Source organism: Quercus robur, chromosome 5, assembly GCF_932294415.1.
Source record: "Quercus robur chromosome 5, dhQueRobu3.1, whole genome shotgun sequence".
NCBI lineage: Eukaryota > Viridiplantae > Streptophyta > Magnoliopsida > Fagales > Fagaceae > Quercus > Quercus robur.
In genome coordinates, this window is record NC_065538.1 from 19,603,164 (window position 1) to 19,629,834 (window position 26,671).

The following is a 26,671-nucleotide window of genomic DNA, read 5'->3' on the forward strand; positions in this document are numbered from 1 at the left end:
ATTAAATTGGAACCATATTCAAACCCAAAATTTCTCTCTCATGAGTTCTTAGATTATTATAGTTATCAATTGTTGTGATTCTTGAGTTTTCATTTATTGTTTGCTCCTCATAGAAGTATTATTTGCTTTACAAGCCTGACATAAATGAGCTGCATATTCTAGTGGTGTTTGCTTGTGGGGGGTAATAGAAAATTTATTGAATATCAAATCACACTGGTCACTAGGCCCACTACTCCTAAATATTACCTGTTTATACTTAGTTTTCCTTCTCTTTCTTTAGTTTTGGCTCTACATTGTTATAGCAAAGTTCAAATGCTGGTCACTAGGCCCACTACTCCTAAAATGCTGGTCCCCAGACTATCTCAACTAAATATTTAACAGTCCTAACCAGATTTTGAACAACCCCCATTCAGTTTTCACAACATAGGACCTTTGTCTATGATCATCTACCATGGAATCTCATGGTGAAGTAGACCTAAGGAGCTTCATGGATGAAGAAAGGAAGAACATCAATTTACCTAGGAGACTCTCTTTTGGTGCTCATCAAAATTCAGCTGAGCCTAGAATGCTGTTTACTTCTCCAAGGCCATCTTCTGCTTCAGCAACATCAATCCCAATACGACCAATGAGCCCAGAGACACCATGGACACTCTCCCCGGTGCGAACATCTCCCACTCAACCTCTTCTTTATCATTGCATAGCCTCTCTCCATCGCCATGAAGGTAACATTTTCTCTATCACACTCACAAAAGATTTTATATTCACTGGCTCTGAAAGTAAACGCATCCATGTCTGGAAGCAACCAGACTGCACTGAAATGGGTTACATAAGGGCTAATTCTGGTCAAGTTCGTGCCATCTTGGCTAGTGGAAGAATGCTATTTACCACACATAGTGACTGCAAAATTCGCGTATGGAATGTGTCGATCACAGACAATTTTCGACCAAAGAAGATCACTACCTTGCCTCAAAGAAAATCATTCTTCTTGTTTCCAAGAAAGAGCACACTCCAACACAGAAACATTATTTCTTGCCTAGCATACAACCATGAAGAAAAGCTGTTATATACAGGTTCATGGGACAGAACAGTTAAGGCCTGGAATATCTCTGAAAAGCATTGTGTGGATTCATTTGTGGCTCATGATGGTCATGTCAACGCAATTGTTATCAATGAACATGATGGGTGTGTTTTCACCTGCTCCTCCGATGGTTCAGTGAAGATATGGAGAAGGGTGTTTGGTGAAAGCTCTCATATTCTCACCATGACACTAAAGTTTCAACTTTCACCAGTTAATGCCTTGGCTTTGAGCCTGTCACAAAGCACTTGCTTGCTCTACTCTGGCTCCTCAGATGGGCTTATAAACTTTTGGGAGAAGGAAAAGATGTCTGGGAGATATAACCATGGAGGGTTTTTACAAGGTCATCATTTTGCTATTCTTTGCTTAATAGCCATAGGTGACTTAGTCTTTAGTGGTTCCGAGGATTCAACAATCAGGATATGGAGGAGAGAGGAAGGAAATTGCTTACATTCATGTCTTTCAGTCATTGAAGGACATCATGGGCCAGTGAGATGCTTAGCTGCTTCTTTAGAGTCAGATAATGTGGTTAAGAGTTTGTTGATTTATAGTGCTAGCTTGGATCAAACTTTTAAGGTATGGAGGGTCAAAATTTATCCCACTGAGAAGGCAAACTTGGAGGACCCAGTGAAAGATCAGCAAAGAGAAGCTGTGGAGTTTGAGATGAGTCCAGTTCTATCACCATCATGGGTAGAGAAGAAGCTTCAAGGAGATCATTTTCAGTAGGAGAGGCAGTAGCTGGAAACAATCCAGACCATGTAAGGTTTAGTTTAGTATGATTTTGTGGTTAATAAAATTGAATCTAATTTGTTTTCTAGTTACAAAATCTCCTTTCTATTTAACCCACCAGCCCAGTTTAGCTGTTCCACCCAACTTGTAGTAATGAATTTTGAAGAGGTTCAATTAAGAGGCTTTTAATTCATCATATGCATACCTGTGGCACATGTGACTGACTGATGACTTATAAACAGTTATAAGCGTTTATTTCACTGTAGATTCTTTCAAGACTTCCACCAATTGCAATTAAAGACTTTGTATACACACTTCATCACATTTAACTTCATTTTCTATTAGCTTTTACCTCTTTTTGAAAATTTGTGATTGTTGCAAATTACTTGAAGCAATAAGGAGTGTGACTTCTGCACTCACCAGAATATAATATGAAATATCAAAAGAAAATAAAACTGGTGGATAGAAACACAGTAGTTGAGCAAAATGGCTGAGAACATTCTGTAATAATAGAATACCTCTTTTTTTCGGGTGTTTGTCAGGGGATAGTGTAGGACACTCGCTATAAGGCCGATAATTCTTCAAGGATTGCAGTCAGTAATTACCACCAACATTTGGGATATTTAGATACTGGGAGCGTGAAAAATATGAGCAAGAAATGCTTTGCATGGTGATACTGGCGGGTTGAATAATTCCAACTCTATGATTTAAAAATGAAACGCAAATTTTCTCTTCCTTTTACAATTACAATAGCAGGAAAATGTGCAGACAAAGCAAAGGAAGGGGGAAAAAATCAATAACCAAGAATATAGTCTCCATTTGAGCTACTATCAGATGATGAGTTCCAATACACAATCAGCAAAGAATTAAGTCTAATAATCATAATCAGCCTGTAGACATCTTATTCAGTTATTTGAGCTACTATAAGATCATGAGTTCCAATACACAATTCAAACAAGATTTATCATGCTGGTACAGATAGAGTTTAGTTTCTACTTTGACTTGAATTTCTCTCTCAAATTTGGTTGTTTATGCAATGCCCTTTGAGGAGGCCCAGCGCTCAAACACAAGTATTTTATGCAACATAATTCCAAGTTTCAAATCATTGTATACACTACTTTGGTAACATACTGCAAAAGTTAAAAAAATTTAGTATTTATTAGAGGAAATTGGTATATAGATTCATTGAAGAACTACAAATCTGGAACCAGGAGTCTGAAAGCAGTCAAGTAAGAGAGCACATACGAAAAGAATATACTAAAATAATTCCCAAAGAATAACTTAATAACTTTTGCATTCATGGTTTGCTACTAAAAAGAAAAGCACATTGACATCTAGGAAAATGGTTCAGTCCACTTGCATATTTTCAGGAAAAGGTATTGAAGCACAACAATGATAATAACCATTTTCATCAAAAGTAAATCTCTGCGAAAGATGAGCTTCACGGATAAGATACTCCCCCCATTCCTCTGATCCAAACTGTTTGAAAATACCACGTGCATCAAAAGAATCAGCATTTCTAGTCCATTTCTTCCTAAACAGTAAGTTCCATATGTTAGTCACAGCTGTGAGAAAAGAGAAGCCAAACACTACTGCAACACTGGGAGCATCAAATAAGTACCAGGAAAAAGAAAGGAAAAAGGAAAAAGAAATGGTAGTCACACCTTTTTCTATGCCTCGCATTCATCACAGTGGCATGCAACTGCAATTCAAGGAAACAGAAAACCCATATTATTTGCACTTTCAAGATTCATATGATACTATTACTATTTTAAGTTCTTATAAGGGGGAATTCATATGGCCATTAAATTCTAAACAAACTCTAATTCTGCAACAACATACAATTACAATTTACAACACTCTTGAACACCCAAAAAACCAAGTATGCCTTATATATTACGGATCCATTTGGGATTCGCTTATTTTGCTAAAATTGATAACTTTTTGCTGAAAGTACTATAGATAAAGGTAAAAATTAGTTGAAATAGTACAGTAAGACTCATGAATAGTACCAAAAAGTGCAGTAGGATCCATGAATAGTAGCAAAAATAAGCAAAATTGTAAAATAAGTTGACAAAAATAATCGTTGCCCAACGGACACTAAATATGCAGGAATTATGTAAGGGAGTAAGGCTTTATTAAGGGATCTAGAGCCGACTCCAAGGTTTTGGGACAAAGGCTTTTGTTGTTGCTGTTGTTGTTGTTCTATGTCAGGAAGTATAAATTGAAGAACATTGCAGTAAAATAATGTAATCCTTCACCAGCAGGTAATAGTTCAAGCTGGTGTTTTTAATTTTTGAACATAACAAAACTGGTTATTGGGTTTGATTTTGTATCTTACTATACACATATTTTACTCAATACTTTACATTATAATTCAAATTATATGGTAAATATATATATATATATATATTTTTACTTTTCTTTTTGGCATCTCCAATCACCAAAATGGGTCCACAGTTTGGCTCATTTAAATATTGACCCACCACCTGTACAGTTAAATAACTGGTCTAAATTCAATCTTACAGTGCAAAGTGAACAAACATCAATTAATGCAATGACCAAAAGCAAAACACACGAAGAAAAGTTTTGGTATATGTCAAGAAAACTTATATGACAAGAAGCTACTTAAAGAGAACTCAGCATGAAAACAAGCTAATGATGGTATATCACAACCTCAAAGGACATCAGCAAATATTTGTTCATATCACAAAACACGTAGATGGAAACATTTCGTCCAGTAACAAGCTAAGGATTGTATATCAGAATCTCAAAGGACAACGTCATGTTACGTAAATCTCAGGAAATGTATGAGAATATTTAGAAATCTTAGAAAACAAAGAAGTATTCCCCAAAAATGATATGAGCATTAACAGCAAAAACTGAGGCATAGAAAAACTGCATTTTGACCTTAGCAAAACGTTGGGAAATGTCAATAAGTCTTGTTCAGATGATAAGGTCAAATGAATTCATTAAAACTATAGATGAAAACTCTGAAACTTCACAGCTGTTTTTTTTTTTTTTTTTTAGAAATTAATAATTAATTTTATATTTCAAGGCCTCCTTACTTTTTATCTCAAAATTTGTATATCCCATAATTTCAGAGAGAGAAAAATGCATTAGTTTAACAAAAAACGTTTTAATCCTCTCCTACTCCCCTCGTCACCATGCACCACCCCCTCCCACCCCACACACACGCACACACCTCAAAAAAAAAAAAAAAATCCTCTCCTTTGACACTTTCTCTATTTTCCAGGTTATATGTTGACATCAATACATAAGCATAAACGAGCACCCATTAACCACCTTCCTAGGCACTTGCACTTTTGGAAAACTTGAATTTGTTTAAGGAAATAGTAGCACTGATGCATGAAGAATAAGTTCTTAATTGGCTGAGAAAGTTTCAAAAGCTATCATACATGCTTCTCACATTAAGAACTTGAAATTCATGCAGTGACCAAAGTCCAGTCACATATGCATGCATTGTTAAAACTTCAAGTACAGCAAAAGAATCTTATGGGAAGCACACGTAGCTCAAAAGCATAAAGCATAATTAAAAAAAAAAGGAAGGGAAGGATATAAAAAGGTAATATATTATACCTTTAACTTTTGATTAGCATCTTTTTCAAGGACCAGTCCAGCTTCAACATATGCATCAGTAATGACTTCTGAGAAAGTTCAAGAAATTCAAAAATACTTATTCCACAGAAACAACTTAAACCTAATTAAAGAAGATAGTATTAGTCTTTCTCATTTGTTAGTACAGACAAAAAATTGGATACGACAAGCACGTAACAGTCTCTCCTCACTGCCAATTTCTTCCACAGGAGCATAAAGAACACGGGCTTTGGCCAAAGAACCTCTCATGCAATCCTACAAAGACATGAAATGAGTTCGTCAAGGAAAATATCATCTTCCCTCACCCATTGCAAATATAACAATGAAACCACCTTCCAATGTGCCAAAATCTAGAGGGTTTTTAATCCATGAATGTGATTTTCAATAAAGAGCTCAAACATTAAACTATTTTCTACTTAATTCAATGAAAAATAAAAAATAAAGTAGATGATTGGTCAGCATATAACACATCTCAACTTAAACACACCTCCCAATGCTTAACAAGATCATTCACAATTAAGGTATAAACTGCATATGACACACCTTAACCTAAACAAATTCAGATATACATTAACTATCTAACAACTGGTGTACATGTGCTTACACATATCTACGCACTTCAGCTTTGGTGACCACTGTTGTCAAGAAACTTGAAGCATGATATCTTTTCAATGCATAATCAAAACATGTATTGGACACAACTATCTTTTTTTATATATATAAGTATTGGACACAACTATCTTACCCTTTGGACATAGAAAAAGATCTTACCAGCCCCTTAAGCCTTATAGAGACAGGCCGATTATCCAAAGCATCCATCACTTTTGAGGAGATACTCTGGGAACAAATATTACACATTGATGTCAAGCAGTGCCACTTCAGCCACATCTACCTTATTCAGTATAAAGTTGTTACCTGCAAAACCTCAGCAGCTGCACTAACACGGTCCTTGTTCCACAATTTTAGCATGAGTACAGTCAAGTGAAACGTTTTTGGTTTAATGAATATGGATTTGTCAATTCCCAAGTCAGCTGAGTGCAACATGCAGCAGTGTTTGTTAGAGGAGGAAGAGGATAAAAGAAAATAAAAGAATTGATTCTCTGATGATAAAAATGCAAACGGATGATCATCTGTGAGTCTTAAGAAAGATACATACAAATATAATCATGAAAACACACATGATAAATAACCAGGTAACATAAATATGATATGGGGGAAAAACATTTGCAGTTGCATTATAAAACCCCATATATGAGCCTTTAAATCAATGCAATCACAAACAAAAAATAAATACTTATATAAGTGAAAAAGGATGTTAGGTGGCACCATGACTAGGCAAGTAGTAAGAAAAATATAATATACACATACATACGCACGCACGCACAATACTAAATCATGCTACAGCTGACCAGCTAAAGAACAAGACCACTGCACAGTCTCTTGATATAAATTTTTTTAGCTCCTTAGGCATCATGTAATATACTTGTTGGCATACCAGATAAAAGAGAAGACTTTGATGCTTTAGGGGCATAACTGACAAGAGGTATTTTACTCCTATTCACTTTAACATGTTCATTGTCATCATCAGTTTTGAGTTCAACAGCAACATCAGGTTGTTTATCTAACTGCCGGTGCCCAACTTCATTGTCATTAGCATCTTCATTTGAATCACTATCCCAATTCTCATCTAGGCAACCATCACCATTCCCCAATATGGAATTCTGAAAATTCAGAAGCTTATTAACCAGTTCAGGGTGTACAGCCAATGGAAGTGATATGAAGTGAGAGTAATCGAGATTTGGGCTTTTAACTGCCTGTATTTGAAGGGAGAAAAGAAGAAGAAAAAAAAAAGTTAGTGATTAATACAACATTATGTGTAAAAAATAAAAAGTTAGTGATTAATACAACATTATGTGTTTGGGTTGAAAATCAAGAAAATAATGCTGAAGAAAACATTTAACAAATAGTGTATAAAATAATTAAGAATGTGATCTAAAAAAAAAAAAACTCAATTCAAGCCAATGTCATTGGCATGAAATATTCTAGAAGGATAAAAAATATTGCATTCCTCATAACATCTTTTCGAAAATCATATTAATAGACAACTGACCTCATCAATTATAGTTTGTATCTTTTCTGAAGCACTATTGACACTTTCAATTGAAGGGCCTTCAATGTCTGCAAGATTATCATGTAAAACTTAATCAAAGGACAATAAAAACATCACATTCACATATTCTAAAAAGTAGTAGAAATTTTACATAATAATCAGCAGTAAATTATATATGTTATGATACAATTATGGAAGAAATTTAACACGGTTGAAGGCTTTAAAGCAACAATTTATCATAATGACCATATACAAGATTCACATAGATTACAAGAAACCCAAACTCACTAATAGAATCATCCTTCTTGGATGACGGAAATATAATTTTAACTCCCATCTCTTCTTCAATCTTTCTCTGTGTAGATCCTCTGAGGGAAAAAAAATTATAAGGAAATGAATGTTTTATTGTAGTACAAAATTATTTACATGCTGAATTGTGTACCCTTTTCCTTTTATAAACCGAATTAGAGAAGCACCAACCTGCATATCAAATATAGAGCATTAGACCAATTTGAAAAGAATGAAATATTTAAATCTTAAGTTTGGAGCTGGCTATCAAGTATTTCAAAAAGTGAGAAACAACTGAGCAAAATGGTAACTATATAACCAGCATAAGGTCAATAAAATTTTGATATTATTTCTTACTGCAGCTTTGCCAAAAGCATGAAATCCATCCAGCATTTCCAATGACAACAACTAAGGAGGGGGGAACACTTCTAAATTGGTTAAAACCATTCCATGCCAAAGTACTAACTTTTCCAAAACCATATTTTAGAGCATCCATGCAGGATTTCTTGAACCATCAATTTTGGCGTTTAACATTTCCTGGCAAAACTATATATAGTACCCGTTTGGATTGGGCTGAAAGTGGCGTTTTCAGTTCTGCGTTTTCAAGCTTTTTTTTTTTTTTTCCCTGCTAGTGAACAGTAAAATCACATGATTTTACTGTGTAAGGGACAAAAAACACTGTTCACACACTGTTTATATACTGTTCATGCACTGTTCACGGATCCACGACACTATTCACACTTTTAAAAATTATTTTGCTACAGTATTTTCAGTTTTCAGTTTCAGCAACAATAAGTTCAATCTAAACGGACCCATAGTAGAAAATATTCTCAGGGAAAATGATTTGTTTCCTATTGTTTGGTTGAGAATCTGTAAAAAATATTTACTCTGATAGTTGCACTGAAAATCTCTATGTTAAAACTCACAAAAAGTTGGTAGACAGTGGTGGTGGAAGGATTTTTTTTTTTTTTTTTTTGGGGTTGGGGAAAAAGGGGGGGGGGGTAGGGGGTGATAGGGGGGGCTCGTGGAAATGAAGGGCAGCAGTGGGAGGGGGGTAAGGAGAGGTGGTAAGGGAGTAAGAGGGAGAAAGGTGACGGTATCGGCAGGGAGGGGAGAAAGGTTGTAGTTGCAAGGGGAGTGGGTAGTGGAGGGTGGTGTTGGTGATGCAGAGGAATGAACTAAGCTGGTAATAGCAACATGAGGGAGTGGAAAGTAAGAAGGAGGTAGTGTCAGTGTGGAGGAGGGAGAGGAGGAAGGTGTTGGTGGCAGCAGCAAGGAGGAGGAGAAAGGTCAGGATGACGCCACAGAGGGGACGGAGGTGATAGACATGGCATGGAGAAGTGAGGGCTGGAAAATGTTTCACTTTTTGAAGGCATAAACCATTTTACACCATCTTAGTGTAATTTTCTATTGAAAGAATCTCCCATTAACTAGCAATTTTTCGGGAAGTACTTTACACTGCCATAGAGATAAGTATAGAAAGAAGGATCTGACAACTGTCAGCAATATATATTGCTGCAATTGGAAATGATTTACTTACTAATTCAATTGTTGTCATTGCTTAGAGAGCGCACCCAAAAAAAAACCTTCCATGAAGAGTTATGAAGGTTAAAATGGGCACATGATAGACTAATATCTTCAAAAATGAGGAAGTTGAAAAACCTTACATATAATTTGCATATAAATACAGAACTTAGAGGCAGTACAAGTTACCAGTTTTTTTTCTTAAATTCACAAATAAATGTTGACTACTGATAGATTTTAGACTGCAAAGCAACTGAAATTTTGAAGTTAGGAAAACGTGTACAGTTAACACTTCTGGACAACCCCCGCCCCCCCCCCCCCCCCCAAAAAAAAAAAGTAATAATAATAAACAATTACATTGCAATAAACAAGAAAAGCATGCCACCAAAGTGCAATACAACTGCTGCCAATGAGGTCCAATGTGCATTAGAAGTAAAAAATTAATGAAGAACCCTGTTGTTTGATAAAGTTAGCTCATTACACCAACAGACACCTTGACAAGAAAAAAGGCCAATGAGAATGGGCACATTGAAAAGCACAGCCGACAAGTTCATGCAGAAAAGTTAGCAAATGGGCCTGATAAACATACACACATATAGATAGACAATTTAAAGAAGAAGAAGCAACAACAAGAACTCAACTATTAACATCTAACCTCAGCTGAAATTGAATGCTTTTCTAATTCTCCTTCCAAGACTTTATTATCTTCATCACTATACTGCACTGTGCTGGAACTGATATTTGAGTCTGTTTTTTCAGTCACCGGTTCAGCTGACTTCATAACATGTTGAACATTAGAAACAATGCTAGATGTGCTACACTGCACTTCTTGAACTTGACTTCCATCTTCTGACTCCACTATTACATCCTTTACCAAGCATTCTGCAAATTTACATGCTAATTCATAGGCAACAGCAGAGGTAATATATCATCAAATTTCCTTTGATAAGCCTATTGTTACAAAAGAGTACAATGATCCAAACTGACGGGTTTTTGATTTTGTAAAAGCCAACTCTCAACATAGAGAACATTACAACAAGAGGATAAAAACAAGGTTTTATTTATCATGAATGATCCGGCGGTAGACCTTTTTATAAGTTGCACAAACAGTTAATGATTCTTACAGGGGTAGAGGTAAAGCTCATTTGGAGAAACAGAGTTTTTTTTTTTTTTGGGGGGGGGGGGGGGGGGGGTGGGGGATAATTTAGAAACAAAGAGAAATCTTACTACAAGCAAATCACTATGATTCAATTCAAAAACTCCATAAATTGATTAAGATGTGATGACATAAATCTACAACTTTACATCTAGGGAACATATAAATGATAAGACCAAATCTGTGGATTAACTTTGTCCAAGTTTGTTATATAAAATCACAACTTGAAGGGTTAATAAACAGAAAAAGATCAAAAAAAAAAGAAAAAGAAAAAGAACCAGACTAACTCTTCAAGTCTATCAATCCAGCTCATAGATTATGATTGTGTAAGAAGATAACCAACCTTCATCGGAAACGGCTTGTGTACAGACTGGTCTCCATACAGGAGTAACTGTTTTGAGCTTTTTGTTCTGGTCCATAGCACTTTGCTTTTCCTTTCCACCACCCATTTTAAAATTATAGCTCAAACCATGACAGGCACAACATCCCTGTCACATGAATTGGTGTCACCAAAATCAAGCTTATGGCTGACTTAGATAAGCTTCACAACTACCCCTAGTGAATCTAAATCTAGTTCTGAATTAGCTGCATCATGGGAAGCAGTTTTGTCCAACAACACCTCCCTCCTTGGCCTAAAGAGAGCCATAATAACATTACAGTCAGAGGTTGACATACACTTCTCAAACCATTATCACTTTCATATCTCTTTGCAATTCAAGGCAGGACCGGATAGATTTCATGATAGACATTTTAATCCCAACTTCCCAACAAATGGTTATCGAGTGAGCCATAAATAAATATAAAAAATCAATTATGTAAGACAAAAATTGTGTTCCCAAAGTTCCTAAAAGGTCATACCCAGTGTACAAGGCTCTCCCACTCTTGTGGGGTTTGGAAGAGGTTTTTTTTTTAATCCTAGGGCATTCACCCCTAACGGGCTTTAGCAATTTATGCTCATGCGCAAGAGCAATGGGTCTGGAAGAGATTGTTAGTAGGCTTTGCTTCCTAAAATGAAATTAAACAAACACCCTCCCATGAATTATATATGCATTTTTGTCCAACCTTTTATCATATATGGTCCTAAACAACCCCTATTTAACTTAACTCACATTTTTCTATACTTACAATTAACAAAATGCTAACCAAATTAAGACATAAAATTTAATAATAATTCAAATATAATTGAATATTGAAACACAGAAAATCAAAGTTCAAAAACCTGAAAGTAATTTACTGGCCTGGTCACCACAGAAAATTTCAGCACACAGTCCACTCTGCAACAATTGCATAACAAAATAATATAGCCATTTTTTTTTTCTCTCAAATAATTATATAAAAAAAAAAAAAATAACATTTCTAACCATGAAATTAGACTTATTATAATCAGAAATGTCTTTAAAAGCTGTTGTTTTAAAAGTGCTGTGTGTGCATACTTCTTTATCTAAAAAAACTCAAGACTTAAACCCTGTTTGGTTCTCGAGAAAAGCAAAAAGAAACAAATTTCGAATCTTATGTACCTGAAGAGAGACCTCAAAGATATCATTAGGAAGGAACCTGAATTTTGTTTTTCTTTTCTTTTTGTCGTTGAGAGAGACGAGAAGCGAATAGAAAGGAGAGCACACGTGTCTTGTCACCGTGCGAAAATGGGACGCTATTGGTTGATGATTTATCCAACTTTGCAATTTTAGGCGTTTGCTAATGTTGTTCTAATTAAGTGTTGTTGTGCAGTTGTTTAAATCTTAAACAAACAAAAAAAAAAACCGAACAAACCCTAATATTTTTAACTTTTTTTGGGATTTCTTATAGATTTTTAGAGATTTGGGATGACGGGTTAGGTTAGCAGGTGGCAAATGTTTTTAAGATAATTATTAATAAATTATTTTAAGAAAGTTTTGATTCCATTGTTATTAGAAATATAAAAAATCAGGCAAAAAATTAATTATTTTTTCTTTTTCCATAAATTTCTTTTACATGATTGAATAATTGAGTTAGTTGTGTAGGGTGTAATGGTCAAGCACTTAGTTCATCTCGTTATAATGTTTGGGTTTGAATAGTTCTGGGCTCATTAGCGCTGTGGCCGCAAGCTAACGAGGAAATCTTGTGGTATATATTGTTTGGTAAGATTTTTTTTTTTTTTTTTAATAAGATGTGATTTACCTCTATGATCTTATCTTTTTCTTTTCAGCAAAATAGTAATAATAAGAAATGATAATTGATTAAGCTTTTGCACCCATTTTTCTATTCTCAAATCAGATTAATTGTGTTGGAGTCACAGGCAAATAGGCAATGCCCTTGAACATGATCTTGAAGCATCACGTGCTCCGTCTTAATTACTTGTTATAAACCACTAATCAAATGAGAGTACCAAATAACAAATATTTTGAATTTTAAACCTCTCGAACTTCTAGACATTGAGTTTTAATGTTTCTCTAATTTTTATCACGTATCTATTTATGCAAAACCTAACTTTTGGAACGTGGTACACACTTCTTTTATTTTCACAATGTTTATGTAGTATGAATACTGCAATAACAAACGCAATTGTGATGTCAAATTAAAGTAACTATTGGTATGATATAAACTAATTGTCTTTTCTTTTTTTTTCTTTTTTGAGAATCGATATAAACCAATTGTTATCTATGTTATATGTATGCGATGCCACAAAATAAGTTTATGTCATGCTGCCGAATGAATTATCTCACACTAGCCGACTAGCGTAGTATATAGTGCGCTTCTCATTGTTCGCAATAAATGTATGATGTACATCATGGAAAGACAATATAATCGTAGTACTTCAATGGTGAGAGTGACTGATCATGGTGAATTTTTTTTTTTTTTTTTGAGTAAACAGCTTCTCATTGTTCGCAATAAATGTGTGATGTACATCATGGAATTGGAAAGACAATATAATCATAGTACTTCGATGGTGAGGGTGACTGATCATGGTGAGTGTTTTTTTTTTTTTTTTTTTTTTTTTTTTTTTGTAATACTTATTAGAACACAACAAAAAATAGTAATATTAGTATTTTAAACCGAGTTTATAATACATTATTTAACCCGAGTAGAACTGCAAAAAAGGTCCAGCCTTTGTAATTGTAGACTGTAGTTATAAATAGCGGACACTAAACACACAACCAATGTGGGATAAACATCCTTTCTTTTTTTTGAGTAAACAGTAATACTTATTAGAACATACACGAAAATAGTAATATTAGTATTTTAAATTGGGTTTATAATACATTATTTAACCAGAGTACAATTACAAAAGGGTCTAACCTTTGTAGTTATAGAATGATTATAAGCGGATACTAGACACATACAACCAATGTAAGATAAACCACTGTTTTAAAAACCGGACCGGACCGGCCGGTCCGACCGGGAACCGGAGGCCAATCCGGTCCGGTTAAAAGGTCAATAACCGGTCAATAACCGGAAAACCGGCCAAAAACCGGCCAAAAACCGGGGTTGAACCGGAAATTAAAAAAAAAACGGTTCTTTGACCGGTTCGGTTTTTAAAACCATGAGATAAACATCTTTTTTTTTTTTTTGAGTAAACAGTTATACTTATTAAAGCACACACGAAAATAGTAATATTAGTGTTTTAAATTGGGTTTATAATACATTATTTAACCAGAGTACAATTACAAAAGGGTCTAACATTTGTAGTTGTAGAATGATTATAAGCGGATACTAGACACACACAACCAATGTAAGATAAACATCCTTTTTTTTTTGAATAAATAGTAATACTTATTAAAATACACATGAAAATAGTAATATTAATTTTTTAAATCAGGTTTATCATACATTATTTAACCAAAGTACAACTACAAAAGGGCCTAACCTTTGTAGTTGTAGATTGGGGTTATAAACAGTGGATACTAAGCACACACAACCAATGTGAGATAAACATCATTTCTTTCTTTTTGAGTAAACAGTAATACTTATTAAAACACACACGAAAATAATAATATTAGTGTTTTAAACTGGGTTTATAATACATTTTTTAACTATAGTACAACTACAAAAGGGCATAACATTTGTAGTTATAGACTGATAAGTTTTTGATCAGGTTTGATTGGGTAGAATTATTTTTTAATTTTTTCTTTTTAGGTAGAAAATTGGTAGATAGAATTTGGGCACATATTAGTGACTTAGAATGAAGATCAATAATGGGTGTAAATGCTTAAAAATTGATGTTGGAAGAATGGGAGTTATAGAGAAAGAGGAATAGAGGCAAAAGCAAAATTAATTACTTGGTTTGTTTTGATGGCTTATGTCCATGATGTAAAGTTTTTAGTGATTACGTCTTTATTAATACTAGTCGCAAATTCACGCGTTGCGCTTAATAATATTATTGTTTTAGTTATTATTTATTATCAGTTGATTTTTCATTATCTTTTAAGTTAATAAAAATCATACATATACTTTTTCTTAAACCTTTATACATACATATATATCTTTTTTAACGTGAATCTTTACATACATAAACTCTATATATTCCAATTCTTTATATACATAAAAACATAGATGTGTGTATGTATATATATTATTTATTTAATGTGAATCTTTACGTATATAAACTCTATATATTCCATTTCTTTACATACACAAAACCATACACATTAAGTATATATATTATTTACTTAATGTGAATGTTTACATATATAAACTCTATATATTCCATTTCTTTATATACGTAAAACTATAGACTACTACTCCATAATGATAGTGGCTAATTAGTTTTATCATTTTTTATAATGCAATATGTTGAATAAAATAATATGAGAAGAAAAAAAGTAAAAATAAAATATATAACAATAAACACCAAATTAATTATCTCTATTAATTATATTACAATTTCATTTATTTGAATTTAAATAAAATATTACGTGTTTAATTTTTAAAATAAAAAAATAAGAAAACATAAAATAATTTAATTATATGGAAGATGTGGCTGAGTTTAAATATTGAATAAAATAAGATAAAAAAATGTAAAAAAAAAAATATATATATATATATATATAATAATTGTAGGGATGTTAGGCCCAGTAGAATATATTGGGCCGGTGCCCCAGTCTGAGGACACCTCATAGTTTGAGGATGGATAAACATGTTATAGAGGTCAACAATAATAATTAAAGGAAGGGATCTAGGCATGATGTTCTAGGGAGGTGATCTCAGGAGGAATGCTTCCTCGGTTGAGCATAGCTGAGGTCAGAAGGTGCAGTCTGACGTTAAGAGCAACATTCCAGACAATTCCACTGATGATGATAAGTATAAAAAATGAACAAGATAGAGGAGGCTATGAAATATCTAAAGGGAAAGTTGCTACCACCGCATTAAATACTCTGCAGCTAACTCTCTAGCTTTATTAATGAGGAAGTGATACCTGAACAGTAACTTTTAGCCTTATAGCTACTCCCCAAAGATTTCAAGAAGGTGCTGATGGGACAAGGATCAACACTAGCAATCTAATCTACACATGAAGGGTAGAGATGAAGGAGGAGGATAGTATAAAATAGAAAGAAAACCCTAAGGGGAGGGGATCGGAGAATTAAGAGAGAATTACTGTAGCAATAAGAACTATACTTGTAACCAACTTCAAGAATTATATACAAGAGCTGAACTCCTCGGACTGTGCCGAGGATGATTTTTATGAGATACATCCAGTTTATATTTACTTTATTGTCACTTGGATCCACGAGAATTGCTACCCAACTCATTAGAGCCTAGTTTTCCAACCCATTCTTTACAAATTCATTATATTGGGCTCTTTGGGTCTAGATCCTTTTAACTTTTGGGCTTAGGACTCAAATCCGATCCTTACAACAATAAACACTAAATTACCCAAATCATGTTATGTAATAGAATAATATATATTATATTCATATGTATTATCTTTAATTTTTTATAACGCAATAGGATAACATTTAACAATCAAAGAGAATAAAAAAATTTAAAACACAAAACTAAATCGTATCAACCCAAAGCAAAGTTATAACGAACACAAAAATGTATCAACTTAAAGTAGAGATGCAGGAAAAATAAAAAAATACTCCAAACAATATTGAGAGAGAGAGAGAGAGAGAGAGAGAGAGAGAGAGATGACATTTTCATAAGGGAAAACTATGCAAAAAATAGAAGAGAGAATAACAAATTTATAGTAAGATGAAGTGAATATGAAGAGACAAAATAAAAGAAGATGAAGGGAAAGATGAATAGTGATATTAAGTTTGAGGATAGTGGGAAGATAAAAAGATAAGGGAGGGAAAGATGAAGAGACAAAATAAAGGAAGATGAAAGGAAAGATGAATAGTAATATTAAGGTTGAGGGTAGTGGGGACTAAGGAGATGAAAAGGTAAAAGAATGAGAAAAGTTGGAGAAAGTATAATTATTAAAAAAAAAAAAAAAAGTAAACGTTAAAAAAAATCATAGGAAAATTGGAAAGAAAAAAGATAATGACGTGGATGCTAATGTAGCTCAACTGGAGCACAGCAACAATTAATACTACGCTTCAACTTTTAAATATATATATATATATGAATTATATACATGTTTCAATGAATTCCACCAACTCACATTAAAAATTAAAAAAAAAAAAAATCAAATAATATTAACTAAGTCTAACGTCACTAGAGAGTGGGCAACATATATATGCATCGAGAAACATGTCTATCCTTATGAGGATAATGTGTGAGCATAGTAACCTGGTGAGGTCATTTACTAAATAAAGACTAAAGAGTAATATTGGTACATGTGAGTTTGCATTTTTTGAGCATGGGTTGCACAACTTTTAATTCGAAAATGAAATGGGTAGAATGAAGCCTCTTCTGAGAGAAGGAACAATATATGGAATCATGGATCTCGATATGGGCTTCTCGCATGTTATAGGTACCTTTTGAGCTTCTTCCCTCAAGCTCCTGCTGTTTTTACATAGGTGCCGTTTGGATTCAACGTTTTCCGCTAAATCCAAAGCTGAGTTTTTCCTCTTTTTTTTTTTTTTTCCTCACTTCACGCGTTCCAGGGGACAACCAGCACTGTAGTAGCACTGTTCATCACTGTTCACACACTAAAAAATATTAAAAATGGGTCCCACGATACTATTCACACATTTAAAAATTATTTTGCTACAGTACTTTCAGTTTTCAATTTCAGCAACAATAAGTTCAATCCAAACGGACCCATAGTCTACTCGACATGAATTAGGAGTTAGTTACCGTTGGTGACGATAAACTGATTTAACATATTGTGTTGTGGTTGGGGCCATTGGGTTTTGCCATTATATATGGTGTTTCAAGGGCTTAGGCAAGATGAACTTTGACTCTAATTTCATGTCTTTCTCTTTCCATCGTAATATGGTATTACTCTATTAACAATTTAACTCAACTTCATTTTTTTGTTGCTACATTTTTCTTGTGTCCACATCATTATTTTTGTTGTAACTCAACTTATTTGATTTTTGTAACTGTTTTTACACTTATTAGTCTTTGTAATTGTATTTTAGAGTGCTCATTTTTTTATTTATAGTAGACAAAAAAAAAATTATATATAATTTTTTTCAAGATCACTGAACACCCTAACCATAACATGGAGTTGCCACTACTCACGAGGTTGGAATAACATTTATGGCTCACCAGTTACCTGCTCCTAGATTCGAATTTAACGGCTAGGATACTATTATGGTAAACATCAAGTAAGGAACACTCACCCCTAATATGGGAGGGGAGGGGGGAGGGGGGAGTGTTCAAGAGCATACTGATCTTTGTCCTAAGGCATTTATGATCACACACAATTATTCTCACCCCAATTGTTGTAGGTGTTAGCTTGATTGCTTCCATCAGGAGGAGTCCATCTCAAAGAAGAAGGCACATGGGCCCCTCGTTACTGGTCTTCAGAAATTCTTGAGAATTCTTCAAACGTTATTGTCTTAGAAGATAGTTTTTGTGGGTGGGTGCAAATCTTCCAAACAATTATACAAGACAAATGATAAGTCTAGGATCACCAAATTTCACACCCAGGCCAACTAGTATGTTAACTTATGATTGGATGTATAATAAAAATAGTATTATTAATACATTTATGTGATAGTGATGTTGCTCTCATCATAGGTTAACAACTTAGTAGAGTGTGAAATGAGGTTGAAGTGCCCATACTTTTTAAAATAAACTACACTAACCAAAACTTGAAAAATAATTTTTTTTTTTTAATCTTATGTTTTACTTTAACCCTCCTTTCCAAAAGAAATTCTCATTTTACACTCACTCTTCTTGCTCCTCACTTGGAAGAATATCTTGGAAACTAAAACAATATAGTAAAAGAGTAGTGTTCATTACACACACGTGCATTTCAATTGTTTTGTGTGGTCGTGTGTGGAAGTGTATGTGTTCAACAGTTTTTACCCATTCCTACTTCTTTTAAGGTCATTGCGGACGTGGAGACTATTATTGACCCTGGCGCTTATTTTGAGCAAGTATCATCGAAAGATCAAATTTTTTAACTCACAAAGATGTTTTAATTTGATTAGGGACATTTTAGGACAATATACACTTGAAAGTGCTTACACCATGTTTCGAACAGAACAATTAAATTCCCTCCACGCATGCACAGCCTTTAAAGCAAGCAAGGCAAGAGCGCAACTGTGGTGGAAGCATCTCTAGAAACTTTAAAGAGTTGCAAATAAAATTTGAGTTTTTATTGTGAAGAACATGTAAAAATTTGTTGCCTAGTTACAAAGACTAACTTATTTAGGCCAAAGATTCTCTCTAACTTGACCTGTGAATTGAATTGTGATGGAAGTGGAGAAGATCAAGAGGATATCACCCAGGTTATATCTATATGTATATATATGGTCTTGCTCCTTAGCTACTAAGACATGGGAGATAACTTATCTTCTTAAGATGATGATTTTGTCTCTTGTGATTGAAAACACTGTAAAGTTGGCTAGGACATGTCAGCTTGTAAGAAAGATGGCTTAAAAACAATGATGTGAAAGTTATATCGACAAATTCATAGTTTCAGTATTATTTTACTTTTTCTATACCGACTTTTACATTTTTTTTTTCTTCTTGTAGTATATCCTGATATAATTATGGCAGGTTGAACCTATATGTATAATCATTATTATCTAGTTGAGTGGCATGAAGAACATAAAACTATGCAATAAGGTATATGGGTGGGTAGGGAGGATGAGTCATTAATCTTAGTTATGGACTGAAGAAAGATTTTGAAAGCCATTGGGTCAGAAGTAGCATATCAAAATAGTAGTATGTTCTAGGCTCTCCCTAATTTGTGTTTAAATATATTGATATATGGTGATGATGACAAAGAAAAAAACTATAATGACAATTACCGTGAACTTTGTATGTATGCACAATGTATAGACTTATCTGATGATTGTATATACATATAGGCTTGAGATTTGAGAATTGTGACCTACTCATACATATCAATGATATCATATAGAAAACTGGATAGCATGACAGTGAAAATGTACTCAGAAATGACATCAAACGCAATTTTACACTTGCAATATCATTTTCATTTACTATTCTTGTCTAGGAGTTTGGTTTATTTACTATCACTGAGGAGGTGCTTGGGCCAACTATCCCAAAAGTTCCTTTTTTATATATGTTGTGTTGACTGGTAGCTCAAAACATTATTAACGAAGTTAATTAAATTGGAACCTTATTCAAATCCAAAATTTCTCTCTTATGAGTTCTTAGATTATTATAGTTATCAATTGTTGTGATTCTTGAGTTTTCATTTATTGTTTGCTTCTCATAGAAGTATTATTTGCTTTACAAGCCTGACATATATGAGCTGCATATTCTAGTGGTGTTTGCTTGTGGGGGTAATAGAAAATTTATTGAATATCAAATCACACTGGTCACTAGGCCCACTAGTCCTAAATCTTACCTGTTTATACTTTGTTTTCCTTCTCTTTCTTTAGTTTTGGCTCTACATTGTTATAGCAAAGTTCAATGTACTAAAGAGCCTAAAATACTGGTCCCCAGACAATCTCAACTAAATATTTGACAGTCCTAACCAGATTTTGAACAACCCCCATTCAATTTTCACAACATAGGACCTTTGTCTATGATCATCTACCATGGAATCTCATGGTGAAGTAGACCTAAGGAGCTTCATGGATGAAGAAAGGAAGAACATCAATTTACCTAGCTAGGAGACTCTCTTTCGGTGCTCAGCAAAATTCAGCTGAGCCTAGAATGCAGTTTACTTCTCCAAGGCCATCTTCTGCTTCAGCAACATCAATCCCAATACGACCAATGAGCCCGGAGACACAATTGTGTGGATTCATTTGTGGCTCATGATGGTCATGTCAACGCAATTGTTATCAATGAACATGATGGGTGTGTTTTCACTTGCTCCTCTGATGGTTCAGTGAAGATATGGAGAAGGGTGTTTGGTGAAAGCTCTCATATTCTCACCATGACGCTAAAGTTTCAACTTTCACCAGTTAATGCCTTGGCTTTGAGCCTGTCACAAAGCACTTGCTTGCTCTACTCTGGCTCCTCAGATGGGCTTATAAACTTTTGGGAGAAGGAAAAGATGTCTGGGAGATATAGCCATGGAGGGTTTTTACAAGGTCATCATTTTGCTATTCTTTGCTTAATAGCCATAGGTGACTTAAGTCTTTACTGGTTCCGAGGATTCAACTATTAGGGTATGGAGGAGAGAGGAAGGAAATTGCTTACATTCATGTCTTTCAGTCATTGAAGGACATCATGGGCCAGTGAGATGCTTAGCTGCTTCTTTAGAGTCAGATAATGTGGTTAAGAGTTTGTTGATTTATAGTGCTAGCTTGGATCAAACTTTTAAGGTGTGGAGGATCAAAATTTATCCCATTGAGAAGGCAAACTTGGAGGACCCAGTGAAAGATCAGCAAAGAGAAGCTGTGGAGTTTGAGATGAGTCCAGTTCTGTCACCATCATGGGTAGAGAAGAAGCTTCAAGGAGATCATTTTCAGTAGGAGAGGCAGTAGCTGGAAACAATCCAGGCCATGTAAGGTTTAGTTTAGTATGATTTTGGGGTTAATAAAATTGAATCTAATTTATTTTCTAGTTACAAAATCTTCTTTCTATTTAACCCACCAGCCTAGTTTAGCTGTTCCACCCAACTTGTATTAATGAATTTTGAAGAGGTTCAATTAAGAGGCTTTTAAGTTTTAACTAGTTTTTTCTGGGATTGTCCATGTGCACTCACCAGCTGCACCGGTAATAAATAAAAATTTGGGACCAACTTTTGTAAAATAGAGAAATTTGGCACTCCATTCACATCATTCTTAATTCATCATATGCATACGTGGGGCACATGTGACTGACTGATGGCTTATAAACAGTTATTAGACAGTTATAAGCGTTTATTTCACTGTAGATTCTTTCAAGACTTCCACCATTTGCAATTAAAGACTTTGTTTACACACTTCATCACATTTAACTTCATTTTCTATTAGCTTTTACCTCTTTTTTATTTATTTATTTTTTTTAATAAGTGCGTCTTTTTGAAAATTTGTGATTGTTGCTAATTACTTGAAGCAATAAGGAGTGTGACTTCTGCACACACCAGAATATATTATAATATGAAATATCAAAAGAAAATAAAACTGGTGGATAGAAACACAGAAGTTGAGCAAAATGGCTGAGAACATTCTGTAATAATAGAATACCTCTTTCTTTGGGGTGTTTGACAGGGGATAGTGTAGGACACTCGCTATAAGGCCGATAATTCTTCAAGGATTTTAGTCAGTAATTACCACCAACATTTGGGATATTTAGATACTGGCAGCGTGAAAAATATGAGCAAGACATGCTTTGCATGGTGATACCTGGCGGGTTGAATAATTCCAACTCTATGATTTAAAAATGAAACGCAAATTTTCTCTTCCTTTTACAATTACAATAGCAGGAAAATGTGCAGACAAAGCAAAGGAAGGGGGAAAAAATCAATAACCAAGAATATAGTCTCTATTTGAGCTACTATCAGATGATGAGTTCCAATACACAATCGGCAAAGAATTAAGTCTAATAATCATAATCAGCCTGTAGGCATCTTATTTGAGCTACTATAAGATGATGAGTTCCAATACACAATTCAAGCAAGATTTATCATGCGGGTACAGATAGAGTTTAGTTTCTACTTTGACTTGAATTTCTCACTCAAATTTGGTTGTTTATGCAATGCCCTTTGAGGAGGCCCTGAGCTCAATGTCAAACACCAAGTATTTTATGCAATATAATTCCAAGTTTCAAATCATTGTATACACTACTTTGGTAACATACTGCAAAAGTTAAAAATTTTTAGTATTTATTAGAGGAAATTGGTATATAGATTCATTGAAGACCTACAAATCTGGAACCAGGAGTCTGAAAGCAGTCAAGTAAGAGAGCACATACGAAAAGAATATACTAAAATAATTCCCAAAGAATAACTTAATAACTTTTGCATTCATGGTTTGCTACTAAAAAGAAAAGCACATTGATATCTAGGAAAATGGTTCAGTCCACTTGCATATTTTCAGGAAAAGGTATTGAAGCACAGCAATGATAGTAACCATTTTCATCAGTCGTAAATCTCTGCGAAAGATGAGCTTCACGGATAAGATACTCCCCCCATTCCTCTGATCCAAACTGTTTGAAAATACCACGTGCATCAAAAGAATCAGCATTTCTAGTCCATTTTTTCCTAAACAGTAAGTTCCATATGTTAGTCACAGCTGTGAGAAAAGAGAAGACAAACACAACTGCAACACTGGGAGCATCTAATAAGTACCAGGAAAAAGAAAGGAAAAAGGAAAAAGAAATGGTAGTCACACCTTTTTCTATGGCTCACATTCATCACAGTGGCATGCAACTGCAATTCAAGGAAACAGAAAACCCACATTATTTGCACTTTCAAGATTCATATGATACTATTACTATTTTAAGTTCTTATAAGGGGGAATTCATATGGCCATAAAATTCTAAACAAACTCTAATTTTGAAACAACATACAATTACAATTTACAACACTCTTGAACACCCAAAAAACCAAGTATGCCTTATATATTACAAATCTGTTCGGGATTCGTTTATTTTGTTAAAATTGAAAACTTTTTGCTAAAAGCACTGTAAATAAAGGTAAAAGTTAGTTGAAATAATACAATAAGACCCATGAATAGTATTAAAAAGTGCAGTGGAACCTATGAATAGTAACAAAAAATAAGCTAAATAATAAAATAAGTTGGCAAAAATAATTTTTTCCCAACGGACACTAAATACGCAGGAATTATGTAAGGGAGTAAGGCTTTATTAAGGGATCTAGAGTTGACTCCAAAGTTTTGGGACAAAGGCTTTTGTTGTTTCTGTTGTTGTTCTTTGTCAGGAAGTATAAATTGAAGAAGAATGCACTAAAATAATGTAATCTTTCACCAGCACGTAATAGTTCAAGCTGGTGTTTTTAATTTTTGAACATAACAAAACTGGTTATTGGGTTTGATTTTGTATCTTACTATACACATATTTTACTCAATAGTTTACATTACAATTCAAATTATATGGTAAATATATATATATATATATATTACTTTTCTTTTTGGCATCTCCAATCACCAAAATGGGTCCACAGTTTGGCTCATTTAAATATTGACCCACCACCTGTACAGTTAAATAACTGGTCTAAATTCAATATTACAGTGCAAAGTGAACAACCATCAATTAATGCAATGACCAAAAGCAAAACACACGAAGAAAAGTTTTGGTATATGTCAAGAAAACTTATATGACAAGAAGCTACTTAAAGAGAACTCAGCATGAAAACAAGCCAATGATGGTATATCACAACCTCAAAGGACATCAGCAAATATTTGTTCATATCTGAAAACACGTAGTTGGAAACGGTTCGTCCAGTAACAAGCTAAGGATTGTATATCAGAACCTCAAAGGACAACGTCATGTTACGTAAATCTCATGAAATGTATGTGAATATTTAGAAATCTTAGAAGACAAAGAAGTATTCCCCAAAAATGATATGAGCATTAACAGCAAATACTGAGGCATAGAAAAACTGCATTTTGACCTTAGCAAAACTTTGGGAAATTTCAATAAGTCTTGTTCAGATGATAAGGTCAAATGAATTCATTAAAACTATAGATGAAAACTCTGAAACTTCACAGCTGTTTTTTTTTTTTTTTTTTTTTTAAGAAATTAATAATTAATTTATATTTCAAGGCCTCCTTACTTTTTATCTCAAAATTTGTATATCCCATAATTTCAGAGAGAGAAAAATGCATTAGTTTAACAAAAAACTTTTTAATCCTCTCCTTCTCCCTTCGTCACCACGCACCACCCCCTCCCACCCCACACACACACACCTCAAAAAAAAAAAAAAAAAAAATCCTCTCCTTTGACACTTTCTCTATTTTCCAGGTTACATGTTGACATCAATACATAAACATAAACGAGCACCCATTGACCACCTTCCTAGGCACTGGCACTTTTGGAAAACTTGAATTTGTTTAAGGAAATAGTAGCACTGATGCATGAAGAATAAGTACTTAAGTGGCTGAGAAAGTTTCAAAAGCTATCATACATGCTTCTCACATTAAGAACTTCAAGTTCATGCAGTGACCAAAGTACAGTCACATATGCATGCATTGTTAAAACTTCAAGTACAGCAAAAGAATCATATGGGCAGCACACGTAGCTCAAAAGCATAAAGCATAATTAAAATAAAAAAAAAAAGGAAGGGAAGGATATAAAAAGGTAATATATTATACCTTTAACTTTTGATTAGCATCTTTTTCAAGGACCAGTCCAGCTTCAACATATGCATCAGTAATGACTTCTGAGAAAGTTCAAGAAATTCAAAAATACTTCTTCCACAGAAACAACTCTAACCTAATTAAAGAAGATAGTATTAGTCTTTCTCATTTGTTAGTACAGACAAAATTTTGGATACGACAAGCACGTAACAGTCTGTCCTCACTGCCAATTTCTTCCACAGGAGCATAAAGAACACGGGCTTTGGCCAAAGAACCTCTCATGCAATCCTACGAGGACATGAAATGAGTTGGTCAAGGAAAATATCATCTTCCCTCACCCATTGCAAACATAACAATGAAAACCACCTTCCAATATGCCAAAATCTAGAGGGTTTTTAATCCATGAATGTGATTTTCAATAAAGAGCTCAAACATTAAACTATTTTCTACTTAATTCACCGAAAAAAAAAAAAAAAAAGTAGATGATTGGTCAGCATATAACATATCTCAACTTAAACACACCTCCCAATGCTTAACAAGATCATTCACAATTAAGGTATAAACTGCATATGACACACCTTAACCTAAACAAATTCAGATATACATTAACTATCTAACAACTGGTGTACATGTACTTACACATATCTATGCACTTCAGCTTTGGTGACCACTGTTGTCAAGAAGTTTGAAGCATGATATCTTTTCAATGCATATTCAAAACATATATTGGACACAAATATCTTTTTTTTTTTTTTTTATAAGTATTGGACACAACTATCTTACCCTTTGGACATAGAAAAAGATCTTACCAGCCCCTTAAGCCTTATAGAGACAGGTCGATTATCCAAAGCATCCATCACTTTTGAGGAGATACTCTGGGAAGAAATAATACACATTGATGTCAAGCAGTGCCACTTCAGCCACATCTACCTTATTCAGTATAAAGTTGTTACCTGCAAAACCTCAGCAGCTGCACTAACACGGTCCTTGTTCCACAATTTTAGCATGAGTACAGTCAAGTGAAACCTTTTTGGTTTAGTGAATATGGATTTGTCAATTCCCAAGTCGGCTGAGTGCAGCATGCAGCAGTGTTTGTTAGAGGAGGAAGAGGATGAAAGAAAATAAAAGAATTGATTCTCTGATGATAAAAATGCAAACAGATGATCATCTGTGAGTCTTAAGAAAGATACATACAAATATAATCATGAAAACACACATGATAAATAACAAGGTAACATAAATATGACATGGGGGAAAAAAACATTTGCAGTTGCATTATAAAACCCCATATATAAGCCTTTAAATCAATGCAATCACAAACAAAAAATAAATACTTGTGTAAGTGAAAAGGGATGTTAGGTGGCACCATGACTAGACAAGTAGTAAGAAAAATATAATATACACACACA

At 34.0% G+C, this 26,671-nt stretch overlaps 2 protein-coding genes and 1 pseudogene across 18 annotated transcripts in view; 2 read left to right on the forward strand and 1 right to left on the reverse strand.

The window, feature by feature from the left end:
• The first annotated feature begins 348 nt into the window (after positions 1 to 348).
• LOC126725420 (protein JINGUBANG-like) lies at positions 349 to 21,787 on the forward strand. The gene is made up of 2 exons (XM_050430152.1): positions 349 to 1,972; positions 21,666 to 21,787. The coding sequence occupies exon 1, from the start codon at positions 452 to 454 to the stop codon at positions 1,799 to 1,801; it is 1,350 nt and encodes a 449-aa protein (XP_050286109.1). The 5' UTR covers positions 349 to 451; the 3' UTR covers positions 1,802 to 1,972; positions 21,666 to 21,787.
• The window catches only part of LOC126725417 (uncharacterized), a 30,373-nt gene continuing 6,645 nt past the window's right edge, over positions 2,944 to 26,671 (reverse strand). For 2 of the 17 annotated variants that reach the window (XM_050430144.1, XM_050430147.1), the window contains exons 3-12: positions 7,975 to 8,012; positions 7,821 to 7,900; positions 7,533 to 7,600; positions 6,918 to 7,236; positions 6,338 to 6,453; positions 6,194 to 6,259; positions 5,587 to 5,677; positions 5,405 to 5,472; positions 3,469 to 3,506; positions 3,047 to 3,338 (exon numbers count right to left, since the gene is read on the reverse strand). In XM_050430144.1, coding sequence (XP_050286101.1) covers positions 3,152 to 3,338; positions 3,469 to 3,506; positions 5,405 to 5,472; positions 5,587 to 5,677; positions 6,194 to 6,259; positions 6,338 to 6,453; positions 6,918 to 7,236; positions 7,533 to 7,600; positions 7,821 to 7,900; positions 7,975 to 8,012 — 1,071 coding nt within the window. In that variant the 3' untranslated portion in view covers positions 3,047 to 3,151. Of the gene's footprint in view, positions 2,998 to 3,046; positions 3,339 to 3,468; positions 3,507 to 5,404; positions 5,473 to 5,572; positions 5,678 to 6,193; positions 6,260 to 6,337; positions 6,454 to 6,917; positions 7,237 to 7,532; positions 7,601 to 7,820; positions 7,901 to 7,974; positions 8,013 to 9,999; positions 10,242 to 10,843; positions 11,133 to 11,719; positions 11,775 to 12,017; positions 12,206 to 22,865; positions 23,207 to 23,336; positions 23,375 to 25,277; positions 25,346 to 25,459; positions 25,551 to 26,071; positions 26,138 to 26,215; positions 26,332 to 26,671 lie in introns of those variants that run through there. The other 15 variants (XM_050430140.1, XM_050430138.1, XM_050430137.1 and 12 more) reach the window with 15 other exon arrangements.
• LOC126725421 (protein JINGUBANG-like) lies at positions 20,795 to 21,585 on the forward strand (annotated as a pseudogene).

What these genes read in the sequence shown, in the direction of transcription:
- LOC126725420 (XM_050430152.1), top strand. Translation starts at nt 452, where the DNA reads ATGGAATCTCATGGTGAAGTAGACCTAAGGAGCTTCATGGATGAAGAA.